Genomic DNA, 12,281 nt, shown 5'->3' with positions numbered 1-12,281 from the left:
TGCAGTTGATTTTTGTGATTGTTGATGATGTCATAATTTAAAAAAGAAATAATAATATATTTATTACTCACCTCTCCCTCTGGATCGAGGCGGGGGACTACACTAAATACAATATAATACATAAATTTACTTAAAAGAACCTATAAAACCAATACAATATTAAAATAGCCATCACAGCATCTTAAAATTCTTAGGTTTAAAATTCATCTGGGTAGGCCTGCTGGAAGACAGAAAAATCTAGAGTGTCTGGTTAACTGGCACCGTCCCGCTCCTCTCTGAAGCAGTAGGATTCACTGACATTGGTCCTTCTCTCCTCTTGTAATGCACTTGCAATTCTCTCCTCCCCACACTTCTGTATCCTTGATCGAAGATGGAACGAAATGGCAGGATTGCAGGGTGCTTGCAGCTCAGCTGCCCACTACACTTTTTATGACCTTGCTGCTTTAATAGTGTCCGAGTCTGCTGTGAACATTGGATGAAAACTTTCCCCAGGAGACCCACTTCCTTGGCATTCTAAGCCCTCTCTTGCAGGGAGCCATTTTCTCTACAGCGGGTCTTCACTAACGACTTTTTTTTTGATGCTCAGGTGGCTGCAGAAGGGGGTATTTTATGTGCATCTTAAAATCTCTAGCTGACCTGTACAATGCTGTGTCTCTTAACCTTTCTCTGTGGCAGTTTGGCGGCCCAAAGGTGTGGATAGTCTGTGGAGTGAACTTTGCTTTGGGTGGTAAATATGGATTTCCTATCCATATGTCTGCTGCTGTGCGGCGTAGTGGTTTGAGGAGGGGGATTGTTTGCAGGAGAGAGACAGCAGAGAGATGAGTGGGGGGGGGGCTTAACCCTCTCCTTACCACCCCATTGCTGTTTCCTGGAGAATGATTAATCGCTCTTCTGCTGGTTGTTTCTCTCCTGCAAATGCTGCACACCTCACAGTGGCGAACGTGGGGTTGCCACTGTTACTGCGTGTCCTCGTCCACGCGTGGAATGTGCGTACATACAGGAGGAACATATGCCAACGGGGTCTTTAGGCTAAAGACTAGGATAGTCATGGTGTGCAGGGGCAGGAATTGGGGTACTTCAGGGGGGTGAGGGAAAGCCCCATGCCAGAAGGCACATTAACACTCGTTAGCATTTCTTAAAATTAGGGACTCACACACAGTATTGGCGCTCAGACTTCCCCCTTCAGATTCTGTTGTTTTGCAACTCACCACCCCTGTGGCAACCCTACCAATATCCTAGGTACCTCCTAATCCTTCTTTTGGTCTTTTGGGAGAAGTCACTTCTCTAAACCAAAGTCTTAATGATTTACAACAACAAGTTGTTTTTGCTCAGCCTTCTGCCTGTAGCTAGTCTTTCTTCTTCGTGATCTCTGCATCACAGATATGGGCCTTGCTGCCTGTGCAGAGACCCGTTTCAGAGAAATCTTCTATAGCTGAGGCAGTTTTGGAGGGAACCCTCCCCCACTGCCCTCCTGTGCGTTCTCCCAAGGGTTCCCACCCCAATCCCCCAGTTCATAATAAACCGTCATTGTGACGAAACGTGTTTGAGAAACCTCTTCTGAAAAAGAGTGTCGCTTATTTTCTTTTATTCCTCTTCTCTTCTATCTCCTCGTTGTTTTCTCCTTTGGACTGTGTGTTTTTTTTTTTGCATTTTTATTTAGTGCGAACTTTGGATCGCTTGAACGCCTTTGGATGTATGTCCGTTAAGGCCCCATTTAGGAAATGTGTCTGTTGCGGGAGTAAGCTCCCTCCCACTGACGGACGTTCTTCATGTGTTGTGTGCTTGCGCTACCCTCTCCTACAGTCTTCCCCCAGAAGGATCTAGGCAGATTTTTTTTCAGCCCTACTTGGAGATACCAGGGCTTGAACCTGGGAACTTCTGTGGTCCAACTCAAGAGTATGACCGGCAGACCCACATCACTCATCCCATTCCCCTTTTCCCTCCTGCTCTGGATATTGAACTCTAATTTCCTCCTCTTCCCTTTGTCCCTGATTTCTCATTAACTCTGCCTCTCATGCAAATTAGCCACATTGCTTTCAGCAACACATTGTTCACACTCCCAGTTTCCTTCCTCTTTTCCCAGTTGGGATCCCCATGTGTCCATCTGGCGTCTTTCGCCTTCCCCTCGCCTCCTTTGGCATCAGGTTCCTCCATCCATCTCTTTCAGCCTTCCCATTCCATACCGCCCCTTAGACTTAATTAAATAGCCGCCAGTCCCATTTGAATGCCCCTCATGCATATTCTCTTCTTTTTTGTCATGCATTATATACATGATTATTCTAACCTCTGGCTCTCTTCTCATTGCTAAACCCCCTCTTTAGAGAGCCCAGTTTTAGATCTGTTGCTTCCCTTGCTAATGCTCTGGACTGGCCAGTTTAAAAGGATGCATCCAGGATGGTTTGATTACAGTATGAGGTAGGTATCAATCTGTAAGGCATTTGCATTTATCTGGAGTTCTGGAACCTCTTTATAGCACAAGGATTTGCCATTTCTACTGTACACTGTAAAACAAGGACAACAAATGCATACTCATTATCTTGACCTGGTTCGTCAGGCTTCTGCTTGATTCAAGTCCCTGAACAAAAATGGAGATAACTTGAGACAAGGTGCTAATGAGATTCTTAAAACGGCAGTGAGGCTGAGCCCCTCAGTAACAGCCGCCCAAATGTTTAGCTCTCTCTTGAAGAATTCTTAATTTGGCGGCTGTGTTGGTTTATTTCCCTCCTGCTGCGGTGTGTCCTTGTTTTTAGTTTATCCCAAATGTCATGTCCCAGATTTCTTAAATTTTAAATCTGAATATGCCATTAATTAAAGAAGAGAAGGAAACACTTCAGCGTGCGCTTTTGAGGTGAACAGGGTCCTTAAGACCTACTTATTCATGAAGTGCCAGCTATATTTAGGAAGTCCGGATCTACATTTTATTTTTTGTCGAGGGTACAAAGCTGGGGACCTACTGCTAGTAGATCCATCCTAGAAAGGGAATAAAAGGCTATCAATTGCAAACTGAGATGTCTCCCTTGGGATTCTTGCTTGAACGTGTGGTTGACTTTGATTTCCTTGTCGAAAGTTTCAGCTCAGAGCTAAATTACATGATCAGCAGGCTCCTTGGATTTATCTGTTGCTAGATTGTACCTCTTGAGATGCTTAGTTGGACATTGCTTGCTTGAATGCTGTTCCGCAAATAAAACCACCGAAAACCACTTCTGTGCACATTCAGATCTAGTATATTGGGGAGGACGTTCTCCCTGACCTTCTCTGAGATGCTAGCTCTGAATGTGCAGGGAATTTTTCTTTAACGTGAGGAAAGATTGAAAAAAACAGGGTTCCCTTGCCTATGCTACGAAATGGCATAGTTCAGCAACAGGTGCATCATGTGAACTTTGCTGGAGGGGGGCAGTAATAAAGCTCTCACTAAGCAGAAGAAGTGCTGCTGGGATGTGTGAGAACATTCAAAGCTGAACTTGCATCTCTTCCTCTGCGGGGATGTGCATGGACTCCAGGTGCAAACGTAGCACACTCATCACTTCACAGAGGGAAACCTTGCAGGCTCAGGGCCGAGTGTTCTTGGGCTTGCCCAAGATATTCTGGTGCCCTAACTGGAAACCCCAAAGGTGACCTTTCCTTCCTACTAATTAATATGAGTTTAATACATTGGGAAGTTCTCCAGTGGAAGCCCCATTGAAATGATGCACTGGGCCATGATTGCTCTAGGGCATCCATCTATCCTCATCTACTTCTTCTGCAAACCCCATCTATTTAAACAGGGCTTTCATAGGAGAACTTTCTGGTGGGTTGCGTCTATGGGCTAGACCATCTGCCTTCCCTTTCGGGGCTCTTAATATAGCATCAGATATCCACTACACAAGGCAGCTGTTTCACTTGCTTGACAGTGGGGCCACCTCCTGGGATGTTCTAAACTACGTGGAAAGGGGCATCACCACCACCACCTTACCATATCTGAAGCTGTTCTAAGCAACGTCTACTCATTTTGTGGGTAAACTGATCTGTCTTGGCCAGAGACATGTACGGCTTCTTGATCTCCTAGGGTTGATCTGCTCCCTGTAACCTTGTGGGCCAGTTGTGTGCCTTTGGATTGTCTGTAATGGGATAGGTAGACACTTAGGTACTTTTGTAGCCTATGTTGTATGAGACAAGTCCACATTGTGCTGTTGCAAATGGTCAGAAGACTTGAAAGGCAAGGGGGATCAGTGCCCTCAAATAAATACAAGGACCCTTCTGGAGGAGTTTTATCAGAACGTAGCCTCCCCGTCCCATCCATTATTTAGCTTTTCTAATGCACAACTCTCTGCCCATTTTCTTTATTCTCATAAGAGTTCTGTGAGTTATAAGCCGTATCCCCAAAGTCCACCTTTTGCAGTTTACAGTGGTGTTAGTGGCCTTGCTTCACATCATAAGATGTGGGTGTTTTCAGTGTGTGCCTTCAGAAAGAGATGGAGGAGAGTCAAGCTTCAACACGGAATAGGATCTGTCCTTAAGGATGGAAAGGACAGCAAAGAGCTTCCTGTTAAGCCCTGGAGCTTGCTCTCCTCCCATTTCTGGGTCAGAGATTTTGGAAATAACAGCATTGAAGAGGATTTTGTGAGTCACTGAAGCGCCTACCAGTAGCAAGAGTACAGCCTAAAGCAACCTTTCCCAGCTTGGTGCCTTCTAGATGTGTTGGACTACAACTCCCATAGTTCCCAGCCAGCTGGTCTAAAGCATCTTTTAAAATAGCCCCTTTTCTTAATGTCAGAATGTTTTGAGAACTGCAATTGTGCATACATGTGAGCATAAATCATGCATTCAAACATAAGTTTCGTTGTAAAACATGCCTCTCAGTAACGGCTTGGAATGTAACTTGGTATGTTTAACCTTCCCCTTCCTTTTCCTTTCCTACTCTATGAAGGGGTGTCCACATATTAACACCAAAGAGCCATGCTGGATCAGAGCAAGTGTCCATCTAGTCCAGCAATCTATTCAGCTAGTGGCCAACCAGCTGTCAAGTGGGAAACCCACAAGCGAAACCCACAAGTGCAGCAGCACCCTCCCTATTATATAGTAGCAAATTTGGGTTTGTCATCAGGTGTGCAGCTGGTCGAAAGCCATAGTCAATCATGACTCCTGAACCAATGTGCCTATATGATTCACACGATTTTTGCATCCACCCCTCACATTTTTTAGGTGTTACTCTTGAAAACATCTTGGATGAATACATTTTTAAAAATGTGAGAGGAGGGAGAGACAAACTCCATTGATGTTTTCTGCTAAGTACCAGAAAAATATAACTTTTTTATTACCCATATTAAACCTTTACAGCAGCCTTTTGCCAAACTTGAGTCCCTAGTGGATATTGGACTACAACTCCCATCGTTTCCGGTCAATTTAGCCAGTGATTTGATGAGAATTACAGTCCAAAAATATTGGGGGCCCAAGATTGGAAATGCTGCTTTAGAGATGCTGCTTTTATTTTGATTGTGCTAAAGCACGTAAGCAAGAGCAAAAAGTCCTTTTCCTACTGTGTTCGATACCATCTCAAAACAAGGAAAGGGTACAAACGGAAGTTGAGAAGAGCGACATGCAGGGCTGGCTCCAGGTTTTTGAGGGAGAATGGTAGTGTTGGAAGGGTCCTATATAAGGCCATCGAGTCCAACCCCCTGCTCAATGCAGGAATCCACCCTAAAGCATCCCTGACAGATGGCTGTCCAGCTGCCTCTTGAATGCCTCTAGTGTGGGAGAGACCACCACCTCCCTAGGTAATTGGTTCCATTGTCATACTGCTATAAAAGTCAGGAAGTTTTTCCTGATGTCCAGCCGGAATCTGGCTTCCTGTAACTTGAGCCCATTATTCCGTGTCCTGCACTCTGGGAGGATCGAGAAGAGATCCTGTCCTTCCTCTGTGTGACAACCTTTCAAGTATTTGAAGAGTGCTCTCATGTCTCCCCTCAATCTTCTCTTCTCCAGGCTAAACATGCCCAGTTCTTTCAGTCTCTCTTCATAGGGCTTTGTTTCCAGTCACCTTCAGTGGTCCCCACCCTCCCTCAGTGAATCTACCTTCTCAGTGGTCACCAGCTGCTCTTGCTCCTCATTCTCCTTCTCGTCATGGCTACCACTTGCTTGCTTGAAAGGCAGAGAGCCAGGGAGCCAGCAGGCAGCGGCATCTGCTGCTGCTCCTTCTCTCCTGGGCCAATGCGAGAGGCAGGTGAGCAAGCAGTGCTGAAGAGCAGGGAGCTTTTGTTAGGGGTGGGGGCCTTTGGCCCACCAGCCATGCCTACTGTTGACACCAGCCTTGGCTGCACATTCTTTTTGTTTCTTGTACAAGCACCCGCTAGCTTCTTTTTACAACCTTAGTACTTCACCACCACCACCACCACCACCCTTTTGGTGCGTTGTGATCCAAATAGACTGTGACAAGCTGTTTCTAACATTACTCTCTCTGCCTGTATTTTAGGACGACGGTAGTAGCAGCAGCTGCCTTCTTGGATGCCTTTCAGAAAGTGGCTGACATGGCGACCAACACACGTGGTAAGCAGATGTGTCAGGTTTTAGTTCCAACAGAATGCAGTGTATGTGGTCTATAACGTTTGTGGGAGCTGCCGCCTCTCTCTTCTTTTGAAATTTTGCTATTATTGCCAGGTCTGCTAGACATCTGTGGAATAGCACTCCCTCCCCCAAGTGTGAATATGTGCTACACGAACAAAAAACTAGACGGCTTGGAAGAATTCGAAAAGCCAAAAACCTGTCATTGAAGTTTGATTGGTGTAAATAACAGGCATGCTGCTTCATTTGCCATCTGAATGGGTCCTTGGTTTGAAACAAAACAGCGTTATTTATTTATTTAGATAAGGATTTATTGAAATATACTGGAGGATGTAATGAGAGCAGAAGGCAAATATATTTTGCAGCTTCACAAATAAGTCCGCAATTTATTTGCTCGCCTGCGTTAGTCACTTTTTCTGGCATTTTGACAGCCTGAAGGAAGGAACAAAACTAGCTCTCAATTTACAGAAGCCTCCTTTGTGATCGCCTGGAGGCAATTATTGATTCACTGCAGGTGAATAGCTACTTAGAAGCCTGGTATTTGGGGAGGTGTGATCTTAGAACCTGAACTAAATACTCCTGATATGCAGTTGGGTTATACTGATTGGCTCCATTCAGAAGACACCTTAAACCATGGCTTTAACCATGGTGGTTAAGCCAGAAAGCCAGGCCATGTTCAGAAGACACCTTAAACCATGACTTTAACCATGGTGGATAAAGCTTTTTGTCTTAGTCACTGTGGTTAAAGCCATGGTTTAAGGTGTCTTCTTAACACGGCCTGAGTTTCTGGCTTAACCGCCATGGTTAAAGCCATGGTTTAAGGTGTCTTCTGAACAGGGCCAGTGTGTTTCAGGACTCTTCCCTCTTCAATATTGCAGTCTTTTTACACTTATAGACTGGGGCCTCTGCTGTATTTTTCATTTGTTGGGGAGGAATGTTTTCTCCACTATGTTCTGTTTGGCTTTTCTTTACAGTCTTGATTATGGCAAGGGTCTGTTTCCTGCTTTACAGTGCATGGTTGTGGGCCCCTACTTGGTGTGATTTTGGACATGCCACAGTTAGTTGAGAGTGGCCACAGTGTTGTTGTTTTTAAACACATGTTTAAGAATTTTGAGTGTGCCACTCAAAATAATGGGAAGTGTAAGTTCTTGCTTTTTTAATATCCCCTCTGCAAGATTCTAGCCAAGGGACATGTCCATGTGCTGCCCTGAGCATGACTGCAAAAGAGCAGGATATAAATAATAAATTATGTCCACCATCTTTTACATAGTCCCTCAAGGAGTAAGGCGTGGGCATGGGTGGAGGCACTCAGTGCGCAGAACTATGGTTGGCATTGCATTGACCATGTTTCAGGAGATACCAATCTGTTGTGTTCCTCAAAGGAATTTTGTGGTGGGGACGAGACCTCTGAATGATTGGCTGTGCTACCCTGACGTCATAGAGTGGTGGGAAGGCCAAAAAGGGCCTGGAGGGGTGGGCGGAGTTGGAAGGCCTTAGAAAGAAGAATACAATGCAGCTGAGAAAGCAACAGGCCAAGGGAAGCACATGGGCACGCTAGGAAGGCTGGAACAGAGAGGTGAAGTAGAAGGCCAGAAGGAGGAAGCTGAGAGGAGAATGCAAACATGGAGACTGGGCCAAGAGAAGAAGTGCAAATGAGCAGGAGCTTCACAAGTAAAGGGAAGTCTGAAGTCTGCATATTGCTTAGAAATAATGTGCCAAACCTTTGGCTACAGGCCTAGACTGTAACACAGTCCTTAACTCCACCTCTACTTGTTTCAGAATGAGAAGGTGTGTCTGCTGTACATGCCCCATGGGCCAGGGCATGTTGAACAGCTGCCCCACGGCACCCCTTTTAAATCAATCCCTCTGGCAAGCGCCTGCATTTTACTCTTGTCCGTCTGGAGCAAATTATCACGTGGCAAAGTCTGCTGTTGCTTTGCCACTGCAAACATGCCAAACTGTATTGAATGCGTTGGGCTCAAGTTGCCTGTCTTTTGCTTCGAGTTAGGTCATCTTCATAGGGAGTTATTGTCATCAGTCCCCGATAGGAACAGATTCTAGCAGAACTTGCTGGATTTCTTAATGTTTTTCAAAGAAAAGAAAGAATGTCATCTTGGTTGCTCTTTAAATTATGCTTCTTCTAAAATATTAATCCTAAATATAATCATGGGAAGCAGAACACCCCTGAAAGACCAGCTCCATTAGACCTCTCCTCTTCCTGAACTGTTTCTTGCTGGTTGTCATAAAAACTGATATTTAACTTTGAGTCATCTTTTATTCTTGTCCTCTCCATCCCCTTTTCCTCCTGTGTCCTTTCTTTTAGATTGCAAAGCTGTGGAGGAGAGCTTTGTTTTTATTGATGGTTTGTAGGTCATTCTAGGAGCCTTCAAATAAAGATAAATACATCTCTGCTTGTTTAAATATCTATTGTTACAACATTCACTGGACATATGCTCAATGTCTCAGTATTTTGCTCCCTAGTAATATCAGCATCTATTCCAAAGATAGTGGTTTCAGGCTTCCAATTACATTACCCATCTCCCTCCACACCTAATGTTTTAAAGATTCCCCTCTGGACAAAAGGAGCCCTTTAAAACTCTACCAGGCATCTCGGTTTCCTCCTCCCCCTGTCAAGATGGGAGAAAGACATTCAGGCATGCTGTTAAAAAAATATCTGGGCAGAGATTCAAAATTCAAAACTTTTCATTTATTTATTACCACAAAGCATTAGTTTTGTAAAAAGGAGCATTCTGTATTGTTTTGAATAACATAACACCTGAGTTTAGGGTGAGGGGGAGAAGGTTTTTTGAATCAGTCCTTTTTTTTTAATGCAAGTTCTACACAAAAATTGATGAAATGTGCATTTTTGTGGTATTGAAAAAGGCCTGTTTGACACCGACTTGCTTTTAGCGCCTTGCTCAGCCTCCCTGAACCTGGTGCCCTCCACATGTTTTGAATTACAACTGCCAGCATTCCTGACCATTGCCCATGCTGGCTGGGGCTGATGGGAGTTGAAGTCCAAAAGATCTGGAGGGCACTGGGTGGGAAGGGCTGGTTTAGAAAAAGAGCAATGAGAGTTGAGTTAATTTTGCTCTGATGGTTAAGTAAGCTGTTTGGTTGTAATGTCGGCAAGGAGGATGTTCATTATTTTTAAAAGGGTGATGGTATTGTATAACTGACCGACTTGGGCAGCAGAATTTTGAGGTGTGGCTTGTTTTGAACTGTATCACATCTGACTACAGGTGGAAAATCCCACAAGTAGGACATCAGTACAATAACACCATCCTGCTCATGTTCCCAGCAACTGGTACATCTGCCTTTGATAGTGAAGGTAGCATATATCCATCATGACTAGTAACCCTTTTGCAGCAAATAGTGAGTGTGTCTAAACCGTGGTTACGTAGCCACCATGGTTAGGAATGGTTCACCTGACATGCTAAGCCATAATGTTTAGCTCAAAATGCTTAACCACCGTGGCTTAGCGTGTTGTCTGAACAGGGACATTGATAGCATGTCAGGAAGGATAAGGCTAGCTTGGTTTTGTTTGTGGAGAAACACTCAAACATATGATTCCGCCACCTGCAGTGCAGCCCAATACAATCTTAAGAAAAATGGCACCACCACATGAATGCTCCAGATGCAGATTGTCTGTTTGAGACTTGCTTGCTCATTGTGTTATGGGCTTTCATAGGCCACACGCTGTGTCAGATGCATAAAGCAGGGTGGTAAGGTTGTGTGTGCATGCATGCACTCATGAATAATTCATACCCACACAGATATTTTATGGGTTGTAAGTAGATACACAAGTCCCCATGCTTTACTGAAACTATTTTTCAGCATAGGGTTACATCAGCACTAAGGCAGGAATCCTCACTGGGCACTTTCACAAAATGGCTGCCATTGGGGGGGACTGTCCATTCATAAAATGGCTGCCTTGATGGACATGGTCGGTCACAAAACACTCATTTCCCAGAAGACAAACTGGTAAGACTAAAAGAAAAGTAATTTCCCCAAGAACGTGAGTACAAGGCAGAGGTGAGGTCTGAGCAACAATACACAACAACATTCTTTTGGTGCTGGAAGGCAGCCTGGCACTTTGCAGCAAGCCAGACTCCCAGTTAAAAAATAATAATTTTCAAAAATCTTAAGATTTAAAATTAAAATTAGGAGAGGTAGGGAGCCCGGTGGGTACCAGGAGACGTGTTCACAGGCACTATGTTGGAGACCCAAGCACAAAGGTGTTGAGGTTGCTCTGAGAGCACTTAACACCCAACTAGCAGCGGTGGCCTTCTCTTCTGTTTGAACCCCACTTCTAAAGAGTCCCCTTTACCCAGCCTTCTGCATAATGATCCATATGGTTGCCTTAAGGAAGGACTAGTTTCCATGTTGCATCCTCTGTGTGGGTGCTGGGAACTACCACCTGAACCTCCTGATACTTTTATAGCATTTCAACAAGCATTGCAACAGCCAGCAGATGCATAAGCGTATACTTACAGTGTAGGGTGTGAAGTGGCTATATATTCTACACGTTGCAGGTGTGTGTATTTGTATACCTGAGTTAATTCTTTGGAAGCATCCTGTTCTGTGGGTCGCTTTACACCAAAATGCTGACTCTTGTGCCTAATGCAGAAAAGGAAGGAAGGAAGAGGCTATCTTTATTTATTTTTTTATTTGTAAACCTAATGGAAAACGGCATGGTTAAAGCAAAGCTGAATGCTCTTGTAGTTGCTTATTGTTTTACTGGAAGTTGCATTCTATTTTAGGGCCTAGCCAGTCTAGCTGAGGGAAGCATTTTATCCCTGTCTGTCAGCAATAGTCCTCGTGAGCTTTTATCAGCACTCGCTTTGCAAGAAGAAAATCGCTTCGTGTATAATACTTCCATGTACACAGACTGTATTATTTAAAAGGTAACACGTCTAAATGGAAAGCTAGGGTTACCTCCAGTGTCCTATGGCTAGCTTTCCTCACTCCTTCTTCCTTTCCAGCCCTTTACAAACACAAAATATAATAAAGTCAGAAATGTGTGTAGTAGACATTTCAGTTTCTGGATCTGGGATCAAACAGTTTTACTGGTAACTGTATCTTCTCCGTTCTAGCTCCGGAAGTATCTTTATCCAAGGTGTTTTCTTTCCCCAAACTTGCAAATAAAAGGAGGCAGTATTGTATACAGAAATATCAGTACTTTTGTTTGGAGATATTAGTGCATAACTGGTCTAAGTTTCAGCCTTCACTGTGATGTTGCTAAAATGGTTACGGCTATTTCTTCTTTGTAGACTCTGTGCGTCACACTGATGGGCTCTGTGCCTGCGTGGACCCTCTGTTCAGGAAGCTTTTTTTGCAGGAATCCTCCTCCACTGCCTAACTGTGCATGTCCTAACAGGTTCCCACCTATCCTCTCTGTTCTCTTTTGATCACCTGGCTGGTTGCCTCTCTGGGAACTTTGCTCTGTTAGAGACTTGATAGTCTCTAAAAAAAAGACAGACAGACTGCCAGTGTCTGAATGGCTAAATGAGGATGTGGTGGCATCAGTCGCAGAACTGGATATGCTGCCTGTTTTGGTACATGGACTTGAGTGCTAGGCCTCTTGTAACACGTGCTTGACCATCTTAGGTTAGGGATGAGTAGGTAGTGGCCCATGTTCCAAATTTGGGCCCCCAAAGCAAAAGTGGCATATGGAGAAAGGGTGGTAGCAGATGTGGTGCTGGGATTGGCCAGCAACCCACATTGGTGCACGGTGATGGGGG

At 44.5% G+C, this 12,281-nt stretch overlaps 1 protein-coding gene across 7 annotated transcripts in view; it reads left to right on the top strand.

Moving 5' to 3' along the window:
* Positions 1–12,281, top strand: part of MTSS1 (MTSS I-BAR domain containing 1) — a 146,002-nt gene that overhangs the window by 22,850 nt on the left and 110,871 nt on the right. For all 7 annotated transcript variants that reach the window (XM_063131120.1, XM_063131118.1, XM_063131122.1 and 4 more), the window contains exon 3: positions 6,449–6,522. In XM_063131120.1, coding sequence (XP_062987190.1) covers positions 6,449–6,522 — 74 coding nt within the window. The remainder of the gene's footprint in view (positions 1–6,448; positions 6,523–12,281) is intronic.

This window comes from Elgaria multicarinata, chromosome 7 (assembly GCF_023053635.1).
Source record: "Elgaria multicarinata webbii isolate HBS135686 ecotype San Diego chromosome 7, rElgMul1.1.pri, whole genome shotgun sequence".
Taxonomy (NCBI): domain Eukaryota; kingdom Metazoa; phylum Chordata; class Lepidosauria; order Squamata; family Anguidae; genus Elgaria; species Elgaria multicarinata.
This window is presented reverse-complemented; position numbering and strand designations above follow the sequence as displayed.